Source organism: Anomaloglossus baeobatrachus, chromosome 4 (assembly GCF_048569485.1).
Source record: "Anomaloglossus baeobatrachus isolate aAnoBae1 chromosome 4, aAnoBae1.hap1, whole genome shotgun sequence".
In the NCBI taxonomy this organism is placed as follows: domain Eukaryota; kingdom Metazoa; phylum Chordata; class Amphibia; order Anura; family Aromobatidae; genus Anomaloglossus; species Anomaloglossus baeobatrachus.
In genome coordinates, this window is record NC_134356.1 from 412253318 (window position 1) to 412279639 (window position 26322).

Here is a 26322-nt window from a genome sequence, read left to right on the forward strand (position 1 = left end):
AGGGGGGTATTACCACATTACCATTACAAGACATATAATGACTGACAGTCTGCTCTCCTCATCTACAAGCCTCACAATGGTAATGCCATTTAAAAATAAATAAAAAAGCTCTGGAGGCAGATTTTCTGGGAGATCTTAGTCTTAAAACTTAACAGCTAATTTACAGATTAAGAAAAATGTGAATTACTCTAGAATAAGATCTTGTATTCCAGATATCAAGGTAACTTTCTACGAACTTCATGTCCATATAGTTGGCTTAGGAGGATAGATTTTAGTTACAGATTTCATTCTAAGGTTTCTCTCACAACAGCTGTTCTCCAATAGAAAGTGATTTAACACCTACCAATAACCAAACACAACAAGTGGTACTAAGCATTTCAGTCACTGTCTACAGTTTGCTCCATTTAGCATTCTCTGTACAGGAAGGCTCCATGTCTCTGCAGTCCTACAAGTTAATACATCTCTTGTGCGTCCTCTTCTCTTCCCTCTGGCTGTCCATTGCAGTATTCACAACACTCTGCAAACCTTAGACGGTACAACCACTATTATCTGTATACTGCTACTATCTCATTACAATTTTATTCAAATATACTATTCACGTTGATTTATCCATGGAGACAATATATATATATTGAAGACAGACTTTCCCATTAGGCTACTTTCACACTTACGTTGAACAGCATCCGTTGCATTGCGTTGTGTGACGCATGTAACGGATGCCATGCAAATATTGTGATAATAAAGGCAATGGATTCCTTGGAAATAACGCGTTGCGTTAAGTTTTTGTAGCCGTGAGAGAGAGCCCATCATCACCGCACACGCAGGCACTACCGCACTCATCATCATCACACACATCCCAGAACTACCGCACCCATCATCATCACACACATTCCGGCACTAACGCACCCATAATCACCGCACACACACAGGCACTACCACACCCATCATCCCCGCACTCGCATGCACTACCGCACTCATCATCATCATCACACACATCCCGGCACTACTGCACCCATCATCACCGCACACTCAGGCACTACCGCACTCATCATCATCACACACACAGGCATTACCTCAGTGACGTCCCCGCTGACAGCGCGACTCCCTTCAGTTGCGCATGGAGCTCACAACGAGTGGCGGTGTTCTACTGCCGCTCCTGTCAGCTTCATGTAGCAGAGCTGAAAGTGTCGAGAGACCTCGTATGGATTACACCAGACCTGGAGGGTTATTTGGGGATTTTAATAAAGTGGTGAAAGGGTGTTTTTTGTCTTTTATTCCAAATAAAGTATTTTTTCGGGTGTATGTGTTTCTTTACTTTCACTTACAGGTTAATCATGGAATGTGTCTCATAGACGCCTGCCATGATTAACCTAGGACTTAGTGGCAGCTATGGGCTGCCATTAACTCCTTATTACCTCGATTACCACCGCACCAGGGCAATTCGGGATGAGCCGGGTAGAGTCCCGGGACTGTCGCATCTAATGAATGCGGCAATTCCGGACGGCTGCTGACTGATATTTTTAGGCTGGGGGCTCCCCATAACGTGGGGCTCCCCATCCAGAGAATACCAGCCTTCAGCCGTGTGGCTTTACCTTGGCTGGCATCATAATTGGGGGGGGACCGCATGTCGTTTTCTTTAATTATCTATTTATTTATTGTACTGCACGATATAAACCCGCCCACCGGCGGCTGTGATTGGTTGCAGTGAGACAGCTGTCACTCAGCGTGGGGGCGTGTCTCACTGCAACCAATCATAAGCGCCGGTGGGTGGGGAAAGCAGTGAATACGAGATGGAATAATGAGCGGACGACTTTTTAAAAGCAGGAGAAGCCGCCAGAGGAGTGTGACCGCTGTGCAGTGTCGCACCGGTGATCGGTGAGTATGAGAGAGGGGGGGTTGAGAGGGGGAAGAGAGACCAGGAGTGATTTTAAATGATTTAGATCGTTCTCCTGGACATGCTGAGCATGCACAGTAGAACGTGATGGAATCCGTCAGCGGATTCCGCCACTTAATGCATTGCAGCGGAATCCGCCCCCATAGATTTTACCTCAGAATTGAGAATTTTGAATGACTGATCAATTATGGCAGAAAGAAGTAAAATTTATGTGATAAGATTATGCATACCATTTATTTATGAAATAAAAATTAAAATGACGGTTACTTTCTAATTAATTACTCTCAGATAAATTATAATTTTACATACACACTGTTTTCCCAAAAATAAGACTTACCCCGAAAATAAGCCCTGGTAGTTTTTGGGGAGCTTTTTGAGTATGCTTAAAATATAAGCAATACTCCAAAAAGAAGACATAGCTGCAGTTCCATAAGGAAGTGTCCACGCGGCTAAAAAGGTTAAAGAGTACAGCAGGACTTCATCAAAGAAAGCAGACATGCCCAAAAGAAAGCAGACACTCCTTTCCCCTTCCCCCCCAAAAGAAAACGCCCTCAACAGACCCCAAACAATTACAGTTAGCAAGTGCCAAAGATGGATGGACTCTTACACAGAGATTTGTGTCGCTGTCAGGTCCCTCAACAATGCCAGATCTCACAAACAGATCAGGTAGCAGTATCACGCGCGAGTGATACTGTTAGTTCTCCACCAGAGTCCACTCCTGCAACTTATGCCTCAGTCACCAGGCGCTGCCATATTCCCGCCATGGGCAGTGCTGGTGACAGCGGAGGAATCAGTACCAATGGGTCAGGTGGGTGCAGGCTCCGCCCATCCACTAAGCTGGGTTTCACTAGGACCTGCAGTACCTGAAGTTCACACCTTTCAACTACGGCCAAGGGGAAGGCACCACACCCTTCTTATTCCTCTTCCAGTCTGCTGGTCGCCGCTAGATATAGTCTGTGTATATTCACTGCAGCGACTCTGGTTCCTTGCCATTGTACTTTTGCTACCTGTGTTTTGACCTCTGAATTCTGACCATTTTACTGCCTGCCGTTTTTGTACCTGGCTGCCATCTTCGGTTTGACCTTAGCCTGATTTACTGACCACCCTTTTGCCTACTGTTTTTTGCCTCTTCTGTACCTCCTGGTCTTGACCATGCCAAGCAACCTCTAGATTGCAGCCTTTTCATAGGCAGTGATCTCTTGGACCTTGTTGTAATTCCAGATCCCTATGCAAGGGTTAAAGGGTTTCAGGGTTCTTGAGATCCTGTTGAGTGGGCAGCTTTCCTCTAGTCTGTCCGTGATAGACACCCTTTGTCTGTCTGTGGTCCTGGACAGACGTCACAGATACTGCTTCCAGTCACGAGTGGGATCCATCAGTTGTAGAACGCAGGGGGACCAGATAGCGACGCAGATTTGTATGAGAGAGTCCATTCACTTGCCAACTCTAATTGTTTGGGGTCTGGCAAGTGCGATTATTTTAGGGGATGTCTGTCTTTCTTGGGGGGGAAACTTAGCGGTACATAAAGAATAATCAATTTAAGCAGGTAACTTAAAGCTTTGTAAATATGGTATGCACCCACCACTATAGGACCACGAGAATAGCAAATCAGATAAGAAAATATGCATCTGGTTGTAATAGGATTAACACAAAATGTCCATGTTCCAGAATGTGATGACAAGATTCCATGCAAATAAACTTATTTTCTTCAAGAATAAATGTGGATGGTTGTTAATGGGAAAAATATAAGACATCCCTGAAAATAAACCGCAGTGTAAAATATATATATATATATATATATATATATATATATATATATATATATTACACATACATACATACATACATACATACATACATACATACATACATACATACACATTATATATATATATATATATATATACACACATATACATATATATATATATATATATATATTATATATATATACACACACACCATATTTTTCGCTTTATAAGACGCACTTTTGTTCCCCCAAATTTTGGGGGAAAGTAGGGGGTGCGTCTTATAAGCCGAATATATGGGGGGGGGGGGTTTATATATATACATACATACATATACACACACACACACACACACACACACACACACACACACACTGCAAGGTCCAGGGGAGGTGGGGGCGCTGCTGGGGGCAGGTGAACGCTGCGGCGGCAGCGTTTGATCTCCTGCTCCCGCTCATATAATATGCACAGCCGCTGTCCATCTCCGGTGGTGCTGAAATCGTACCGCAGTGAGGGGCTGGGGCAGCGGTGCATATTATATTTCTCTGCGCCCCCCTGTGATGGCACATGCCCCCCCTGTGTTAGATTTGGCCCCCAGGCTGCTGCTAATTCTAAAATAAAAAAGCTTTACTTACCCCCTCTAGCGTTTCTCCCCGGTGTCCCTGCTTCCACTGTGATCAGGCACGCAGAGATCTCAGTCTGCTGTGCCGATCACATGACCGGCACCAAGAACCAGGAAGTGGAGGAACAGAAGCATGGAGGGTAACAGGAGGGAGATCAGAGCTGCAGGAGGTAAGGAAAGAGTGTTTTATTTTACTATGGGCAGCAGCCTGGGGGCGATATGTAACACAGGGGGACTTGTGCGATCTATATAGGGGCCATGGGCAGCACTATGGGGGCGCTATCTAACACAGGGGGACTTGTGCAATCTAAAGGGATTGCACACGTTCCCCTGTGCTGCCTATGGCCCCCTATGGATTGCATACATTCCCCTGTGCTGCCTATGGTCCCCTATGGATTGCAGACGTTCCCCTGTGCTGCCTATGGCCCCCTATGGATTGCACACAATCCCCTGTGCTGCCTATGGCCCCCTATGGATTGCATACGCTCCCCTGTGCTGCCTATGGCCCCCTATGGATTGCATACATTCCCCTGTGCTGCCTATGGTCCCCTATGGATTGCAGACGTTCCCCTGTGCTGCCTATGGCCCCTATGGATTGCACACAATCCCCTGTGCTGCCTATGGCCCCCTATGGATTGCATACGTTCCCCTGTGCTGCCTATGGTCCCCTATGGATTGCACACATTCCCCTGTGTTAGATATCGCCCCCATGCTGCTGCCCATAGTAAAATAAAACACTCTTTCCTTACCTTCTCCAGCGCTGATCTCCCTCCTGTCTCCCTCCATGCTTCTGTTCCTCCACTTCCTGGTTCTTGGTGCCGGTCATGTGATCGGCACAGCAGAGTGACTTCATCTCTGCGTGCCTGATCACAGTGGAAGCAGGGACACCGGGGAGAAACCCTGGAGTGGGTATCTAAAGCTTTTTTATTTTAGGATGAGCAGCAGCATGGGGGCCATATCTAACACAGGGGGGGCATATGCCATCACAGTGGGACGCAGGCTCATATAATATGCACCGCTGCCCCAGCCCGTCACTACGGTGCAGCTTCAGCACCACGGTGATGGACAGCGGCTGTGCATATTATATGAGCGGGAGCAGGAGATCTAACGCTGCCGCCCGCAGCGTTCACCTGTCCCCAGCAGCGCTCCAGAGCGGAGCCTGCAGTGTAAGTGTGAATATATATATATATATACACACACACATACATACACATATATATTATATATATGTAATATATGTGTGTATGTATGTAATTATATATATATTTTTATATTATATATATACACATACACACATACATACAAATACATGCATACATACATACATACACACACATAAATACACCCCCTCCTCCCCGTATATTCAGCTTATAAGACGCACCCTCTACTTTCCCCCAAACTTTGTGGGAACAAAAGTGCGTCTTATAAAGCGAAAAATGCGGTATAATATATATATACACACACACACACACACACACACACACACACACACACACACACACACACACACACTAGATGTTTTAAATCCTCTACCACATTAGTTGTTTTATGTTAATATGTCACCTACCTATATATACTACACACATGGCTTCTTGTTTTCCTTGCACCCCACGGGTGAGAATTTAATTATTACTTGCGATCAAATATGCCATTGGTATTTCCAGCCTTCTCAGATTATACTTATTGAGGGTAAAGTCATTAACACATTTAAATAACATGGTGTCTTCCATGAAATATACCTCTAGGAATCGAATTCTCTAAGTTTGTGATCAAGAATTAAAATAAATCTATATAGTATTTTTTCTGCAGTCTTGAAGGTTGTTCACTCAATTCATTTCAAAATGTGGTAGAATAGGAGACTTCAATTACTGAAGTCCTTTTATTTCTTCCCTGCTGATGTCACCCGGGGAGAGCATTTGATACACAGACCTATCTACCTACAATAACTTGAATAATTGACAGTTTTTGTGTCTGATTTCAGCAGCCTCTACACTGATTACAGCTTTGGAGTAAATAGGGGAGGCAGAATGTAAAAAAGTGAAAGGGTAATGCAAGCTAGAAAGTTGGTATAAACAATGGCTGGTAATGGGGAAGCAGCTCCTCTGTGTCTGCAGCATGGAAGAAATGAAATGCTGCAAAAAGACAATGTATAGAAATGATATAGGTCAAGTATGTAGAAATACATCATGTCACATGGAGAGAAGAAAGCAGAGTGTGTGAAGAACACAGCTCTTGTGAATATTTAACAGTAAGTATCCGGCGACACAATTTTAGATCTTCTGGTTCCTTTTTGGGGCTTGATAGCTAAATATATAATATACTATATATTATATATACACACACACACACACACACACACACACACACTAGCTGTAGAACCCGGGCGTTGCCCGGAATAGTAACTGTCTGTCTCTCTCCCAGTCTCTGTGTGTTGCTGTCTGTTTCTTTCCTTGTCTGTCTGTTTCTATCTCTCTGTTTGTATTTGCATCAGTCTGTCTCAATCTCTCTCTCCCCGTCTGTCTCACCACCGACATCTTTTTACCTCACACATAAGCTTCGTATACGAACAGTTTATTTTGTTCCTATAGCAACCACTGACAGTTGCTATTTATAGCCTGCAGCTCCCAGCTCCATTCAGTTTAATAGCTGCAGGATTTTTGTAGAGTAACTGAAAAGCACGGGGTTACATTTTCCAGCCTAAACCTAGTCTATGACGTTCCCCGAGTCACATGGGGCGTCTGTGCAAAATTTCGTGATTGTACATGCGACGGTGCGGATTCCTTTAGCGGACACACACACACACACACACACACACACACACACACACACACACACATATATATTTATATTTATTATATTACACACACACGCACGTATGCAGTATATATACACATACACACACACACACACACACACACACTTTCCCACACTGAGAAAAACAAGAAAAAAGACATTTCTAATATGTTATGAAGAAACAGGGAGACAGCATGTCAAAAAACCACAAACTTAGCCAAACTCAAAAGGTCACATTTTCATAAATGCCGTAAATAAAGCTTTACAGAAGGAGATCAAACTAATTCCACATTCAGCATGGAAAGTACAGATGCCTCTCGGATATTCTGAGTGGCTGCCGTCTGTGTGGTTACACAGAGGAACATATGGGGAATAAAAAGCACTGGGAAGCGTTACAATGTGTGCCTGATGTGAGTCTGTAAAGAATGAGACAGCTGCACATACCAAATATTAAGGAAACACTTCTCTATAACAATGAGTAGTTTGGCAAACCGTTCTTTAGAAGAGCTCGCAGGTCCTCCAAATCCCGAGACTCTTCTCATTTGTGGAAAGTGAGAGGCTTCTGTATTGCTCGTCTATGGCATTCACTAGAAGAAGTCAGCTCTTCAGCAGCCTCTCAAATCAAACAGTGTTTCTTGGGCTCACTACTGACATCCATGCATGTCATTACCATTCAGACACTTTGCAGAACATGTGCTGAACAAACCTAGAAAAACTGACTACATTAGATGTTAACTGGCTGTTTTATAGTTCTAAGGAAGCCTGGAGCATTGGTCCATAAAAACAAACCATGTCCCTCTTTCATTTCCTACCCGTACACCATATGCGGCTTCCCTATATCATCGTTGCTCAAACAGCATTGTAGAAAAATACAGGAGCTCCTGCAGGACTGAAACACAGCAGGTATAGTATCCAGAAACCATAAAACAGTCTGCTACGTGCAATCATCCAAGGCAGAATGAGCATAGGAACCGCCAGGACAGAGCACCATCCAGATGACTCGGTGCGCCGTTTTACTATCTTTATAGATTACATATACATACATACATACATACATATATACACATCTATATCTAGATATATATATCTATATCTATATCTAGATATATATATCTATATCTATATCTAGATATATATATCTATATCTATATCTAGATATATATAAAATTATATATATATATATACGGTATATATATATATATTATATATATATATATATATATATATATATATATATATATATATATATATATATATATATATATATATATATATATATATATCTACCGGTATATCTATATCTATATCTATCTATACACACACACATATATACATACATACATATACAGTGCCTACAGGTAGTATTCAACCCCCTGCAGATTTAGCAGGTTTACACATTCGGAATTAACTTGGCATTGTGACATTTGGACTGTAGATCAGCCTGGAAGTGTGAAATGCACTGCAGCAAAAAAGAATGTTATTTCTTTTTTATTTTTTTTTAAAATTGTGAAAAGTTTATTCAGAGGGTAATTTATTATTTAACCCCTCAAATCACAAGAATTCTGTTTGGTTCCCCTAAAGTATTAAGAATTATTTCAGGCACAAAGAACAATGAGCTTCACATGTTTCGATTAATTATCTCTTTTTCCAGCCTTTTCTGACTAATTAAGACCCTCCCCAAACTTGTGAACAGCACTCATACTTGGTCAACATGGGAAAGACAAAGGATCATTCCAAGGCCATCAGAGACAAGATCGTGGAGGGTCACAAGGCTGGCAAGGGGTACAAAACCCTTTCCAAGGAGTTGGGCCTGTCTCCACTGTTGGGAGCATCATCCGGAAGTGGAAGGCTTATGGAACTACTGTTAGCCTTCCACGGCCTGGACAGCCTTTGAAAGTTTCCACCCGTGCCGAGGCCAGGCTTGTCCGAAGAGTCAAGGCTAACCCAAAGACAACAAGGAAGGAGCTCCGGGAAGATCTCATGGCAGTGGGGACATTGGTTGCAGTCAATACCATAAGTAACGTACTCCACCGCAATGGTCTCCGTTCCAGACGAGCCCGTAAGGTACCTTTACTTTCAAAGCCTCATGTCAAGGCTCGTCTACAGTTTGCTCATGATCACTTGGAGGACTCTGAGACAGACTGGTTCAAGGTTCTCTGGTCTGATGAGACCAAGATCGAGATCTTTGGTGCCAACCACACACGTGACATTTGGAGACTGGATGACACTGCATACGACCCCAAGAATACCATCCCTACAGTTAAGCATGGTGGTGGCAGCATCATGCTGTGGGGCTGTTTCTCAGCCAAGGGGCCTGGCCATCTGGTCCGCATCCATGGGAAGATGGATAGCACGGCCTACCTGGAGATATTGGCCAAGAACCTCCTCTCCTCCATCAAGGATCTTAAGATGGGTCGTCATTTCATCTTCCAACAAGACAACGACCCAAAGCACACAGCCAAGAAAACCAAGGCCTGGTTCAAGAGGGGAAAAAAATCAAGGTGTTGCAGTGGCCTAGTCAGTCTCCTGACCTTAACCCAATTGAAAACTTGTGGAAGGAGCTCAAGATTAAAGTCCACATGAGACACCCAAAGAACCTAGATAACTTGGAGAAGATCTGCATGGAGGAGTGGGCCAAGATAACTCCAGAGACCTGTGCCGGCCTGATCAGGTCTTACAAAGGACGATTATTAGCTGTAATTGCAAACAAGGGTTATTCCACAAAATATTAAACCTAGGGGTTGAATAATAATTGACCCACACTTTTATGTTGAAAATGTATTAAAATTTAACTGAGCAACATAACTTGTTTGTAAGATTTATGCATCTGTTAATAAATCCTGCTCTTGTTTGAAGTTTGCAGGCTCTAACTTATTTGCATCTTATCAAACCTGCTAAATCTGCAGGGGGTTGAATACTACTTGTAGGCACTGTATATATATACATACATACATACATACATACATACATACATACATATATATATATATATATACACATACATATACATACATATATGTATATATCATACTGATGTGGAGTCACAAAACTGAGATATTACAACTCTCACCCCCAACATTCAATATGACAATGTTCACACTGGTGTTATGTCCCTCAGCATGGTCTTTGGCAGGGGTAGCAGGTCTGTAATATGGATGATTACAATAGCAAGTGAATGTAGTCATAACTCAGAGCTCCCATAACAAGCCACCCAGCAAGAGTCGCAAGCCACGAGACTTCTAAACCACTGGACTCAGGGTGCATTCATATGCCCACGTGAAATATCCAGGCCCTCTCCATTGCTTTGTTGGGCAGTCAAAGATATATTCACCCATCTGTGAAAATGATGAATCCAAAAACCAGATCTGTGCTTCTCATGGCCTGTCCTATTCTAATCTGACATTGAGGAATAGAATAAAATATACTCAGTGGTTCTGTATGCAATCCAATAAAAAATAAATTAATACATTTAAAAAACAAATAAAAATAATAAGTCAGCCAGCACTCTGACATATACATTTCACATGAATATGTAACTGTACCCTAAGAGCCTGTACCCACAATCATTGCGGTTGGCAGCGTTTTGGATGCATCGTGTTCTCACTGCATTCAAAAAGTTACGTTGTACAGTGGATGGGATTTATAGATATCTCCTGCCCACCATGCTTTTTTTCCTTCACAGAATAAACCGACAGACAGCGCGGCTTTCTGAGCCACAGCATGTCAACTCATGCTTGCAGAGATGCAAGTGTTGTGAGCGGGAGAACACAGCAAAAAGTCCTGCGTGCCCCGAACCCTGATCATGGGCATGGACCACTGCGTTCTGCTGTGGACAACACTAGCGTCTCCGCATGAGGAGTGACCCCGCATCTAGAACACAGTGTCTCTGGATCGTGTGCACATATCCTTAGGGGTTAATATTTGGAGAAGGTCCCTATATGACATCATTGTGAACCAAAGTATTAGATGGATTAAGTTAATGAGCTCTGACAGAAGAATCAAGTACCGTATTTTTCGGATTTAAAACGCATTTTTCCTCCCGAAAATTTGCATCTGAAAAACCAAATGCAGCTTACCGGGGGGTGGTGAAGAGGAGTCAAAGGAGACTGGGGCAATGCTATGTGGTGTGCTACCTGCGCTGCTCTGTGCAGCACGGCTCTGTGCGTCAGGCAGCGCGGCTGTGTGGCGTGGCTCTGCTCAGTGCGGTGCGACTGGGCTCTGTGCAGCTGGGATCTGTGCGGCGGGGTTCTGCTCTGCGCAGGGCTGCTCTGTGTGGTGGGCAGTGAGGCACTGACCATTCAGAAGAATTCTGCGGTGCTTGCTTCAAATAATGGTGGCTGGAGTCGGCACGTGTGCAGATGGAGCTCTCAGTTCAAGCTTTCATTTGTGCAGGCGCCGACTCCGGCCGCCATTATTTTAAGTCTCCCCGCCGACATCTTCAGAATGGCCGGTGCCTCACCACCTCCCGCACTGTGCCGCACTGCACAGAGCAGCCCCTCACAAAGCAGAGCCTCATCCACAGCCCCGCACAGAGCAGAGCCGCATCCACAGCCCAGGCACAGAGCAGCACCCACAGTGAGTATCTAGGCCCCCTCTGTACCACTCGCAGCATCGCTGTATTCCAGTACCACTGCTGCCTTCTGTGATCCCCACTCCGCTGCCGACTCCCCCCACTCTCTGGTAAGAAACCACCGGATTATAAAATGGACCCCATATTTGTTTATTTATTTTTTTTAACCTTTCTTCTCTAAATTTAGGGTGAGTCTTATAATCCGGTGCGTCTTATAAAATGAAAAATACGGTACTTCTTACAATGAACATAATGGAAACACTAACTACATACATACCTGCATAACTAGTGGAGACGGGCTGTTCAGCTGGAAGCTTTGGCTGTGAAGCTTGCAGTGGTGGTCTGGGAGGAGAAGATTCTCTCATACGGTTGATAACATTTTCAGACAGCTATTAACAAATAAAGAAAAAGCAAAAAACGTAAGTAAAAATTAATGATAGCTACCAAATATTAAACAAATTGACCCTATTATAGTCAATGGGGTCGCCTGCGGCTATTTGAGTCCGTAGTAGGACAGATTAATTTTTGCAAGAGTTCTGTTCCCATACCTGAACAGAAAAACTTAAGGCCCAGTCACACACAACGACTTACCAGCGACCCCGAAAACTATGCGACATGATAGGGATCGCAGGTAAGTCGCTAGGAGGTCGCTGGTGAGATCCAAGCCTTACACAAATAAAACATGACAATAACAAGATAGAGTAAACTGGATAGGAAAACACAAATACTTATCAGAATTCATAGACCTTTTTTTTAAAGCCATGTTGACTCACTTACCGTAGCTGTAATTGTTTGGGATCTAAGGAGTCAGACCTACATAGATATAATCATTATGGTTTGTCTACCATAAAAGAAGATAGGACACCTCTTTGACCCAATAAAAGTGGGCATTTTTTTCATTTATGCGCTTTAATTATTTTCCTCGCTCTCTTCCAAGAGCCATAGCTATCCTCTTTTTTGGTCGACATTACCGTACCGTACAAAGTCTTGTTTTTCGTGGGAAAACTTGTACTTTTGAATGACATTATACAATGTACTAAAAAAAACAGGTAACAAATCCAAGTAGGGTGAAATGGTGAAACAAATATTGCAATCCCACCATTGTTTTTAAGATATTCATTGTCAGGTAAGAATGAACCAGAAATATGATTTTTTTAGGTCATTACGAATATGGTAAACCAAACTTGCATATTTTTTTTTTTTAACCAATAATTTTTATTTTGTTTTTTTACATATGACATAAGCATGAGATAGACATTAATCACAATTGGGTCATAATAACATTGTGTTCTTTTGTGTTATCTCTCTTTAAACCATAAATCAAGAACCTTGAACTTCCCTAGCCCTCCCCCCAACCCACGCAGCTAGCTTCTTTTGACTTTATAGAGGTGGTCCACTCCACTCCGGAAATACCAACTCCCATTCTTCATGTCTAACAGCATAGGTTCTTCTTCCTTCTAATTATCTATGGGTACTTTCAACTTTCCCAACGAGCCATTTATGTCCTCCAGTAAATACCATGTCGTTGATCTAAATGGTGTCATGTAGTTAATTATTTCTGTTTTAGTGTGATAGCGCAGCAAAAATGCCCTCCATTTTGTTGCATTTTTTTTTATTATTTAAGTATCATAGTTTTTAAGGTTGAAGGGAGACTCTAAGGCAGACTTTGCACGTTGCGACATCGCAAGCCGATGCTGCGATGTCGCACGCGATAGTCCCCGCCCATGTCGCAGGTACGATATCTTGTGATAGCTGGCGTAGCAATAATTATCGCTACGCCAGCTTCACATGTACTCACCTGCCCTGCGACCGTCGCTCTGGCCGGCGACCCGCCTCCTTCCTAAGGGGGCGGGTTGTGCGGCGTCACAGCGACGTCACACGGCAGGCGGCCAATGGCGGCGGAGGGGCGGAGATGAGCAGGATGTTAACATCCCGCCCACCTTCTTCCTTCCGTAAAGCCGCTGGCGGCAGGTAAGGTGATGTTCCTGTGGCTTCACACACAGCGATGTGTGCTGCCGCAGGAATGAGGAACTACATCGTACCCGTCGCGGCACCGGCATTATGGAAATGTCGGAGCCTGCACCGATGATACGATAACGACGCTTTTGCGCTCGTTCATCGTATTATCTAGGATTTACACACTACGACATCGCAAGTGACGCCGGATGTGCGTCACTTTCGATTTGACACCACCGACGTTGCACCTGCGATGTCGTAGTGTGCAAAGCCGCCCTAAGTCCATCTAGTTCAACTCGTAGCCTAACATGTTGATCCAGAGGAAGGCAAAAAACAAACCAATGTGGCAAACAAGCTCCAATAGGGAAAAAAATTCCTTCCTGACTCCACATACGGCAATCAGACTAGTTCCCTGGATCAACACCCTGTCATAAAATCTAATATACATAACTGGTAATATTACATTTTTCAAGAAAGGCATCCAGGCTCTGCTTAAATGTTAGTAGTGAATCACTCATTACAACATCATGCGGCAGAGAGGTCCATAGTCTCACTGCTCGTACAGTAAAGAATCCTCGTCTGTGATTATGATTAAACCTTCTTTCCTCAAGACGTAGCGGATGCCCCCGTGTTCCAGTCGCAGGCCTAGGTGTAAAAAGATCTTTGGAAAGGTCTCTGTACTGTCCCCTCATATATTTATACATTGTGATTAGATCCCCCCCTAAGCCTTCGTTTTTCCAAACTAAATAACCCCAAGTTTAATAACCTGTCTTGGTATTGCAGCCCACCCATTCCTCTAATAATCTTGGTGGCTCTTCTCTGCACCCTCTCCAGTTCAGCTATGTCCTTCTTATATATCGGTGACCAGAATTGTACACAGTATTCTAAGTGCGGTCGCACTAGTGACTTGTACAGAGATAGAACTATATTTTTTTCATAAACACTTATACCTCTTTTAATACATCCCATTATTTTATTAGCCCTGGCAGCAGCTGCCTGACACTGTCCACTAAAGTGAAGTGATCCAAATTAATTCAGAAGTTTGTGAAAAAAAAAAAATATATACTTTTGGTTTGTGCAGCCTTTTTTCGAGACCCATACCGTATTTATTTTTCTGTTAATCAAGAGGACCTAGGTTTTGTAATTTTACATTCGGAGATAATGAATTTGTTCATTCTAACTTGTGGTACATACAATGTTTTGATCATTGTTTATTACACTATTCTGGAATTTTGTTTTAGTTTTTTTTTCCATACGAGTATTCCCATACGGCTAATTAATTTTTATAGTTTACTTTTAAAAATAAAAGCTTGGGTGCATGACGCGTCCTACGTCATCCACACTAGCCGGTGTTGAGGTCCTGCACAGGCGCACTTTGATCTGCCCTGAGCTGGATAGATCAAAGTATTGTAGTGCGCCTGCGCAGGACCTCAATACCGGCGAGTGTGGATGACATAGGACGCGTCATGCACCCAGGCTTCAGAAGAAGGAGGACAAAGATGGCCAAAAGAGAAGGCGCCGATACCGGAGAACGGAGACACCCATCCGACCAGTCTGCACCGCAGGTGAGTATTATAAAGTGATTTTTACTTACTACACAGCGGCCTGGGCTCTTATATACAGCATGTTAGAATGCTGTATATAAAAGAGACCACTGGTGGTAGCCGCAGGTTATAGTCATCAAATCTGGTGACAGGTTCCCTTTAACCTTTCTCTGCGCCTGGCATTACAGTACTTTGATCTGCCCTCAGCAGATCGCTTTGCAGGAAGCCAGTGGGAGTTGGAATATGTAAGTCAGTGGTCTCAAACACGCGGCCCGCGGGCCGCATGCGGCCCCTCAGGCTAGTTTGTGCGACCCCCAGGCCCGTGCCCCTGGTCACTATGGCGGCAGGTGCAGGGGCCGCAGCCAGTCTGCACTTTATGTCAGATGAATGTGTTGCTGGCGCTGCGCTCTCGCGCCGGCAATACAATCATCTGACATAAATCACTGACAGTGACACTGCAGCTGCCACGATAGTGACCAGGGGCACGGGCCTGGGGGCCGCACAAAGCAGAGGTGAGGCAGCGGAGGCAGCGCGGGACAGGTGAGAAGAATGGTGTGTGTGTGTGTGTATATATATGTGTATATATATATGTGTGTATGTGTGTGTATATATGTGTATGTGTGTGTGTGTGTATATGTGTGTGTGTGTTGGACGTTAACCCCTTGGCGACCTATGATGTACTGGGTACGTTATGGCTCCCTGTTACTTAAGGACCCATGACATACCCAGTACGTCATGGTGAAATCGCGGCCCCGGTGGCTGCGATCGCTGCAAAAACCTTAGATTCGGGGAGGAGGGGACCTCAGGAGGGGTGGTGTCTCCTCCCCGGACCTACGGAGGCTGTGATTGGCTGACGAACGCCGCTCAGCCAATCACAGCCACTAATGTTTCAGCCATTGAAAATCGTTGAAACATTTAAATCCAGCCAAGATTAGTGCAGCTGTAGCCCTGATCATTGGCTGGAGCTGGGTGACCTGTGTTTCACCCGCCCCCAGCTCTGATTGGAGAGACCGGCCTTGTGACCAATCTCTCCAATCACTGTGGATCTGAGGCAGGAGACCACTCCCCCTCAGCTTCACTCTGGCGCCTGTGGAAGGTGAGGGGAGCTGCTGACCCATTACTACAGGATGGGGACAAAGTGCGCACATTACTATGAGATGGGGATAAGGCTGGGGACATTACTATAGGATGGGGACATTACAAGGATGGGGACAAGGTGGGCACAGTACTATAGGATGGGCACAGTACTATAGGATGGGGACATTACTACAAGGGGACAAGGATGGGAAACATTACTATAGAATAGGGATAATGCTGGGGACATTACTATAGGGTGGGGACAAGGTTGGCACATTACTAAAAGATGGGCACATTTCTATAGAATGGGGACAGTACTATAGGATGGGGACATTTCGACAAGGGGACAAGGATGGGGAACATTACTATAACATGGGGACAAGGATGGACACATTACTATAGATTGGGGACATTACTATAGGATGGGGACAAGAATGAACATATTACTATAACATGGGGACAAGGATGAACACATTACTACAAAATGGGGACAAGGATGGGGAACATTACTTTAGGATGGGGACAAGGATGAGCACATTACTGTGGGATGGGGACTAGGATGGGGTACAATACTACAAGGGGACAAGGGTGAGCACATTACTGTGGGATGGGGCACAATATTACAAGGGGACAAGGATGAGCACGTTACAACAATATCGGGAACATTACTAAAAGATGTTGGTCAAAATTTCTATATAGTGCTAATTGTAAGAGTTACAAGAAAGGAATAAAATGTAAAAAAAAAAAAAAAAGGTTTATATTTAAACAAAGAATGTGCACGTTTGCTATAATGAACAAGGGAAAATGTTCAAAATCAGTGATCCCAAGGTGTGTAAAAATAAATATGGGTTAACAGCAAGGATCAGAGCTCAACATTGGTCGATGCTGTACACAGATGGCAGGTATTTAATATAGCCGGCATTAGCCGTGTGTGGAGAAAGCTCCCCTCCTGAGCCCCTTCACATACGGTCACGATATGTGCATAATTATGCCATTAAAGGGAATCTGTCACCAGGTTTTTGCTCCCCATCTGATAGCAGCATAATGTTGAGACCCTGATTCCAGAAATGTGTCACTTACTGAGCTGTTTGGAGTCATTTTTATAAAATCAATGTTTTCTCTGCTGCAGATCTCGCAGTTATACAGAGCTCATGAATATGCTGGACTACCTGCAGCACGCCAAGTAGTCCTCTAATGATTAATAAGCGATTTTATCAGTAGATTATCAAAACTACACTAAGCAGCCTAGAAAGTGACACATCGCTGGAATCAGGATCTCTGCCCCTAGATTATGCTCTCAGATTAGGTGGCAACATCTGGTGACAGATTCCCTTAAGAGATTAAAGTAATGGTTGGAAAGCATTATTCTAAATTGGCAACAGCCTAATCCTTTTTAATACCAGAGGTGGTATTGAAGTGAATATTATGGCAGATGTTATACTTGTGTATTTTTGTTTAGAGCTCTGTGGCAAAATTAAGTAGCACACAAATCATAGAAAAGTTACGGTTGTGATTTCAGTAGCTCCTTGTGGGATGAAAGAAAAAACATCCCCGTCGGAAATATTACAAGGTCATTTATAACTGTGCTGCCTGTATAGAGAACAACAGAAGTCAAATAATGTGTACAATTTTATTCTAAAGGAAAACTTTCTAAAATAAAGAAGAAAACGCCCCAGTGATCAGGCTCATATTCCCCCAGTAATATCACTATGGGAAAAACATAATACAAGGCCAAATTGAATATGACAGAGGGGAGGGGGAGCCACTTTACGCTACAGAAGTCCCTTCAAAATAGTAGACGGGGCAAAGGTCACAATACATTTTTAAAGAGGACCGGTCCCCAAATTATTCTTCCTGAACTGGACACATGATATAATATTAGGACTGCAGAGCTGATTTCCCCCCCCCCACCACCTCTCAGTTGAGAGATGTTATCAAAGTATTTGGCACTTAATGAGTTAACTTATGTTAAAGTACAGTACAGACCAAACGTTTGGACACACCTTCTCATTTCTAGAACAACTGTTAGGAGGAGACTTTGTGCAGCAGCCTTCATGGTAAAATAGCTGCTAGGAAACCACTGCTAAGGACAGGCAACAAGCAGAAGAGACTTGTTTGGGCTAAAGGACACAAGGAATGGACATTAGACCAGTGGAAATCTGTGCTTTGGTCTGATGAGTCCAAATTTGAGATCTTTGGCTCCAACCACCGTGTCTTTGTAGAAAAGGTGAATGGATGGACTCTACAAGCCTGATTCCCACCGTGAAGCATGGAGGAGGAGGTGTGATGGTGTGGGGGTGCTTTGCTGGTGACACTGTTGGGGATTTATTCAAAATTGAAGGCATACAGAACCAGCATGACTACCACAGCATCTTGCAGCGGCGTGCTATTCCATCCGGTTTGCGTTTAGTTGGACCATCATTTATTTTTCAACAGGACAATGACCCCAAACACACCTCCAGGCTGTGTAAGGCTACTTTCACACTTGCGTTGGACGGCTTCCGTAGCATTGCGTTGTGTGACGGATGCAACTGATGCGTTGCATATAGTAGCACAACGCAATGCTACAAATCGTACAAAATAACGAAAAGCTTTTTTTTTTTCTTTTCTTCTTCTTACAGTTTACCGGCAGCCGACTATTGTGAACGATCAGCTGATCGCTCTTAATAGCCGTCGGCCGAGCGCTCTCACATGCCGGCGGCCGAGCGCTCTCACATGCCGGCGGCAGAGCGCCCTGACATGCCGGCGGCCGATCGCTAAGCCGAGCGCCCTGACATGCCGGCGGCCGATCGCTAAGCCGAGCGCCCTGACATGCCGGCGGCCGATCGCTCAGCTGACCGCCCTGACATGCCGGCGGCCGATCGCTCAGCTGACCGCCCAGACATGCCGGCGGCCGATCGCTCAGCTGACCGCCCAGACATGCCGGCGGCCGATCGCTCAGCTGACCGCACAGACATGCCGGCGGCCGAGCGCTCAGCTGGGCGCACAGACATGCCGGCGGCCGAGCGCTCAGCTGGGCGCACAGACATGCCGGCGGCCGAGCGCTCAGCTGGGCGCACAGACATGCCGGCGGCCGAGCGCTCAGCTGGGCGCACAGACATGCCGGCGGCCGAGCGCTCAGCTGGGCGCACAGACATGCCGGCGGCCGAGCGCTCAGCTGGGCGCACAGACATGCCGGCGGCCGAGCGCTCAGCTGGGCGCACAGACATGCCGGCGGCCGAGCGCTCAGCTGGGCGCACAGACATGCCGGCGGCCGAGCGCTCAGCTGGGCGCACAGACATGCCGGCGGCCGAGCGCTCAGCTGGGCGCACAGACATGCCGGCGGCCGAGCGCTCAGCTGGGCGCACAGACATGCCGGCGGCCGAGCGCTCAGCTGGGCGCACAGACATGCCGGCGGCCGAGCGCTCAGCTGGGCGCACAGACATGCCGGCGGCCGAGCGCTCAGCTGGGCGCACAGACATGCCGGCGGCCGAGCGCTCAGCTGGGCGCACAGACATGCCGGCGGCCGAGCGCTCAGCTGGGCGCACAGACATGCCGGCGGCCGAGCGCTCAGCTGGGCGCACAGACATGCCGGCGGCCGAGCGCTCAGCTGGGCGCACAGACATGCCGGCGGCCGAGCGCTCAGCTGGGTGCCCTGACATGCTGGCAGCCGAGCGCTCAGCTGAACGTTCGGCCACCGAGGAATAAAATTAAGTTTGTGCTAAAAAAAAAAAAAAAAAAAGAAGAGCATGTGCAGTGAAAAATAAAGGTTTCCGCTGCTCAAAAAACGTTACATGCAGCGTTCCATCCGCCCGACGCTCACTGACGGTCAGCGTCAAAACAACTGATGCGCTGCGTGGCGGATGCAATGAAAGACCATCCGTTGCTATCCGTAGCTAATAGAAGTCTATGAGGAATATAACGGTTTCCTGTAACGGTTACCGTAATTCCTCAAGGCTGCGGATAGCAACGGATCCCATCCAACGCAAGTGTGAAAGTAGCCTAAGGGCTATTTGACTAAGAAGGAGAGTGATGGGGTGCTACGCCAGATGACCTGGTCTCCACAGTCACCAGACCTGAACCCGATCGAGATGGTTTGGGGTGAGCTGGACTGCAGAGTGAAGGCAAAAGGGCCAACAAGTGCTAAGCATCTTTGTGAACTCCTTTAAGACTGTAGGAAAACCATTTCCGGTGACTACCTCTTGAAGCTCATTAAGAAAATGCCAAGAGTGTGCAAAGTCGTAACGAAAGCAAAAGGTGGCTACTTTAAAGAACCTAGAATATAAGGCATATTTTCAGTTGCTTCACAATTTAAGTATTTCATTCCACATGTTTTAATTCATAGTTTTGATGCCTTCAATGTGAATCTACAATTTTTAGAGTCATGAAAATAAAGAAAACTCTTTGAATGAGGAGGTGTGTCCAAACTTTTGGTCTGTACTGTATGTATTATCAGATAGATTTCAATAGGGGCATGTACTTCTCCTTGTAGGAGGTCAATCAATCATATGACACCAACACTCTGGAGACAGAGACCAAGGATGAGAAGGAATCCAGCAGCCGCAGGGATCTGGTCCAACATTAAAAAAAAAAAAATAAAAAAAAAAAAAAAAGGTACAAAAATGTAAAAGCCATAGTGAAAAACGGTAGACAAGGCCTATTTGTTTCGGACAAAAAAATTCCCTTAATCATGACATGATTGAGGGTATTTTTTTGTGTCTGAAATGCGTAGACCATGTCTACTTTTTTTCACTATGGCTTTTACATTTTTATACCTTTTTTAATGTTGGACCATTAATAAAGATGGAGTTTAAATCCTTCACGACTGGCCGATTTTTCGCTTTTGATTTTTTTTTTCGCCATTCTTTCTCTGAGAGACGTAACTTTTTAATTTTTCAGTCAATATGGTCATGTGAGGGCTCATTTTTTGCGGAACGAGCTGTACTTTTAAATAAAACCATAGGTTTTACCATATAGTGTACTGGAAAACGGTAAAAAAATTCCAAATGCAGAAAAATTGCAAAAAAAGTGTGATAGCACTATTGTTTTTGATATATTTTATTCACTATGTTCACTATATGGTAAAACTGATGTGTTGTGATGTCTCAGGTCAGTGCGAGTTCGTAGACACGAAACATGTATAGGTTTACTTTTATATAAGGGGTTAAAAAAATTCGGAAGTTGGTCTGAAAAAAGTGGCGCACGTTTTACGCCATATTCCGTGACACGTAGCGTTCTCATTTTTCGGGATCTATGGCTCAGTGACGGCTTGTTTTTTGCGTCTCGAGCTGACGTTTTTAACGGTACCATTTTTGTGCAGATGCTTTTGATCGCCTGTTATTGCATTTTGCACAGAAGTTGTGGCGACAAAAAAAAACGTCATTTTGGCGGTTGGAATTTTTTTGCCGCTACGCCGTCTACTGATCAGATTAATTGATTTTATATTTTGATAGATCGGGCGTTTCTGAACGCGGTGATACCAAATGTGTGTATATTTTTTATTTTTTTAACCCTTTAATTTTCAATGGGACGAAAGGGGGGTGATTTGAACTTAGGTTTTTTGTTTTTTTTTTAATTTTTTAAAACTTTTTTTTTTTACTTTTTTTTATTTTACTAGTCCCTCTAGGGGGCTATAGCGATCAGCAATCCGATCGCTCTGGACTATCTGCTGATCACAGCTACACAGCTGTAAACAGCAGATACGTGCACTTCCTGCTTCCCTGGCCTCCGTAGAAAGCGAAAGTGAAAGTAGTTCATGTCTAGCACAGGAGTCATCACATGACCCTGTGCTACCATGGCAACCACCGGAAGTCACATGATCATGTCACGTGACTTCCGGTATCGGGCGGTAAGTAAAGCTTTACCGCGATCGCGTTTATAATGGCGCTGTCACATATTGACAGCGCCATTTCAGGGTTTAAACGGCACGAGCAGATAATGATTCTGCTCGTGCCTAGCAGGCACACATCTCAGCTGTGAAAATCAGCTGAAATGTGCGCCGATCGCGGCATGCTGCTGCCGGCAGTAATGTTATGACCGCTAGGACATAATTTTACTGCCCGCGGTCGTTAAGGGGTTAAACACTGAGATCCCTGCGGCTGCTGGATTCCTTCTCATCCTTGGTCTCTTTCTAGAAGCCGCTTAGTCTGGTGAGCTGAAATTTTCTTTGTTTTTATGGTTATGTTTTTACTCGAAAATAAGAGAATAAGACACTCAAAACAGGTTTCAGCAAGGCTCTAAGAGTGTGAGCGAAGGTCAGACTTCGAGAAAGAGAACTATGACAAGTCATGGACTTCCATAGCCCCCATCCCAGATGTGACCCCACAGTCCCCACCCTGGATGTGCCCCATCCATCCTTACTATAGACCCCACCCTGGATATGCCCCATCATAAGGCTATACACGCACGTTGCGTTCTATTACGCAGCGTAAATTGTCACTGCGTGTGCGTCTCAGAACGCAGCCGAAGAGCTGCGTTCTGAGACGCATTCGGCAGAACGCAACGTGCGCACATTCCTGCAGAATTCATGCGTTCTGGATGCTTTCTCTGCAATGGGAAAAGCATCCAGAGCGCACTGACAGTGCGGTCCCACTCGGCTCTGCTGCATCCCCATAGACTTGCAGCAGAGCCGACTGGGACCGGAATGTCAAAAAGAGCACATGGCTGGCTGCGGGAGACTTCTTTGTGAACTTCACCCGACTTCTTTGTGATCGCACGTCTCTGTGCGTGTGCCGCGGCTTGATTTGCGGTCACAGGTGAAGGACTCACCGTGACCGCAAATCTGAGTGACTGCAGTAAGCCAAGCGATCACTGGTGCCGTCACTCAGGTTACCCGCGGCCATCTCGAGTCCTCCACCCGAGACCTGTGGCCGCAGGTAACCTGAGAGACGTCCCCGCACACATCCCGACGTCCCCGCACACAGCCCGACGTCCCCGCACACAGCCCGACGTCCCCGCACACAGCCCGACGTCCCCGCACACAGCCCGACGTCCCCGCACACAGCCCGACGTCCCCGCACACAGCCCGACAGCCCCGCACACAGCCCGACAGCCCCGCACACAGCCCGACAGCCCCGCACACAGCCCGACAGCCCCGCACACAGCCCGACAGCCCCGCACACAGCCCGACAGCCCCGCACACAGCCCGACAGCCCCGCACACAGCCCGACAGCCCCGCACACAGCCCGACAGCCCCGCACACAGCCCGACAGCCCCGCACACAGCCCGACAGCCCCGCACACATCCTGACACTACAGCCCACATCATCCCCGCACACACACACACACCGGCATTACCTCAATGACGTCCCCGCTGACAGCGCGATTCCCTTCAGTTTCTACATGGAGCGGACAGGAGCGGCGGTGTTGTACTGCCGCTCCGGTCAGCTTCATGTAGCAGAGCTGGATGTGTCGTGGGACCTCGTGGATTACGCCGGACCTGGAGGGGTATTTGGGGACTTTAATAAAGTGGTGAAAGAGGGTGTTTTTTGTCTTTTATTTCAAATAAAGGATTTTTCGGGTGTATGTGTTTATTTACTTTCACCAGGTTAATCATTGGGGGTGTCTCATAGACGCCTGCAACAATTAACTAGGACTTAGTAGCAGCTATGGGCTGCCATTAACTCCTTATTACCCAGATTGCCACCGCACCAGGGCAGTTCTGAATGAGCCAGGTACAGTCCCAGGACTGTCGCATCTAATCCATGCGGCAATTCCGGGCGGCTGCTGGCTGATATTTTTAGGCTGAGGGGCTCCCCAGAACGTGGGGCTCCCCATCCTGAGAATACCAGCCTTCAGCCGTGTGGCTTTACCCTGGCTGGTATCAAAATTGGGGGTGACCGCACGCCGTTTTTTTTTTAATTATTTATTTATTTATTTTACTGCACTACATAGATCCGCCCACCGGCGGCTATGATTGGTTGCAGACAGACAGCTGTCACTCAGCATGGGGGCGTGTCTGACTGCAACCAATCATAGGCGCCGATGGGCGGGGAAAGCAGGGAATACGAGATTGAATAATGGGCGGCCGGCTTTTTCAAAAGCAGGAGAAGCCGCTGGAACAGTGTGACAGCCGTGCGGCTGATCGGTGAGTATGAGAGAGGGGGGAGAGGGATAGACCGATAGAGAGAGATAGAGACCGACGATAGGGAGACACAGAGACCGACAGACAGACAGAGAGAGAGACCGACATTACAACCAATACGCACAAAAGAAGTGACATGTCACTTCTTAGAACGCGCGCTTTGGGCAGCAGCCGAAGTGCTGCGCTCTAAAACGCCACGCGCGCACGGCTCCTGCATAATCTTCATAGATTATGCAGGGGACGCAGGACGCATGCAGTTACGCTGAGCTACAAAGCGCAGCGTAACTGCATGTAATTACGCAACATGCGCACATAGCCTAAGCCATGGACTTCCATAGCCCCCACCCTAGATGTGCCCCCACAGTCCCCACCCTGGATGTGCCCCATCCATCTTTCCTGCAGTCCCCACCCACCATCCCCACAGTCCCAGTCCCTAATGTACACTTGCTTTGGCAAAACTAATTTGTATTTGGTTCTGCCAATAAAGCTTATTTGATTTGATTAGAGGGATAGATAGAGGGATAGATAGAGGGATAGATAGATAGATAGAGGGATAGATAGATAGATAGATAGATGGATAGATGGATAGATGGATAGATAGATAGAGGGATAGATAGATAGAGGGATAGATGGATAGAGGGATAGATAGAGGGATAGATAGAGGGATAGATAGAGGGATAGATAGAGGGATAGATAGATAGATAGATAGATAGATAGATAGATGGATAGATAGATAGAGGGATAGATAGATAGAGGGATAGATAGATAGAGGGATAGATAGATAGAGGGATAGATGGATAGAGGGATAGAGGGATAGAGGGATAGAGGGATAGAGGGATAGAGGGATAGATGGATAGAGGGATAGAGGGATAGATGGATAGAGGGATAGATGGATAGAGGGATAGAGGGATAGAGGGATAGAGGGATAGAGGGATAGAGGGATGGAGGGATAGATGGATGGAGGGATAGATGGATGGAGGGATAGATGGATGGAGGGCTAGATGGAGGGATAGATGGAGGGCTAGATGGAGGGCTAGATGGAGGGCTAGATGGAGGGCTAGATGGAGGGCTAGATGGAGGGCTAGATGGAGGGCTAGATGGAGGGCTAGATGGAGGGCTAGATGGAGGGCTAGATGGAGGGCTAGATGGAGGGCTAGATGGAGGGCTAGATGGAGGGCTAGATGGAGGGCTAGATGGAGGGCTAGATGGAGGGCTAGATGGAGGGCTAGATGGAGGGCTAGATGGAGGGCTAGATGGAGGGCTAGATGGAGGGCTAGATGGAGGGCTAGATGGAGGGCTAGATGGAGGGCTAGATGGAGGGCTAGATGGAGGGCTAGATGGAGGGCTAGATGGAGGGCTAGATGGAGGGCTAGATGGAGGGCTAGATGGAGGGCTAGATGGAGGGCTAGATGGAGGGCTAGATGGAGGGCTAGATGGAGGGCTAGATGGAGGGCTAGATGGAGGGCTAGATGGAGGGCTAGATGGAGGGCTAGATGGAGGGCTAGATGGAGGGCTAGATGGAGGGATAGATAGAGGGATAGATAGAGGGATAGATAGAGGGATAGATAGAGGGATAGATAGAGGGATAGATAGAGGGATAGATAGAGGGATAGATAGAGGGATAGATAGAGGGATAGATAGAGGGATAGATAGAGGGATAGATAGAGGGATAGATAGAGGGATAGATAGAGGGATAGATAGAGGGATAGATAGAGGGATAGATAGAGGGATAGATAGAGGGATAGATAGAGGGATAGATAGAGGGATAGATAGAGGGATAGATAGAGGGATAGATAGAGGGATAGATAGAGGGATAGATAGAGGGATAGATAGAGGGATAGATAGAGGGATAGATAGAGGGATAGATAGAGGGATAGATAGAGGGATAGATAGAGGGATAGATAGAGGGATAGATAGAGGGATAGATAGAGGGATAGATAGAGGGATAGATAGATAGATAGAGGCAGGGGTGGGATCCAGCCGGTTCTGGAGAACCGGCTGTTAAAATAGCAGCTGGTTCCCAGAACCGGCAAGAAACAGATGCGGCGATCCGGTTCCCT

General features: G+C 46.0%; 1 protein-coding gene across 1 annotated transcript in view; it reads right to left on the minus strand.

The window, feature by feature from the left end:
* The window catches only part of CHCHD3 (coiled-coil-helix-coiled-coil-helix domain containing 3), a 258007-nt gene that overhangs the window by 210999 nt on the left and 20686 nt on the right, over positions 1 to 26322 (minus strand). Inside the window, exon 2 of the mRNA XM_075345348.1 lies at positions 11902 to 12013. Within this exon, the coding sequence (XP_075201463.1) occupies positions 11902 to 12013 (112 nt within the window). The remainder of the gene's footprint in view (positions 1 to 11901; positions 12014 to 26322) is intronic.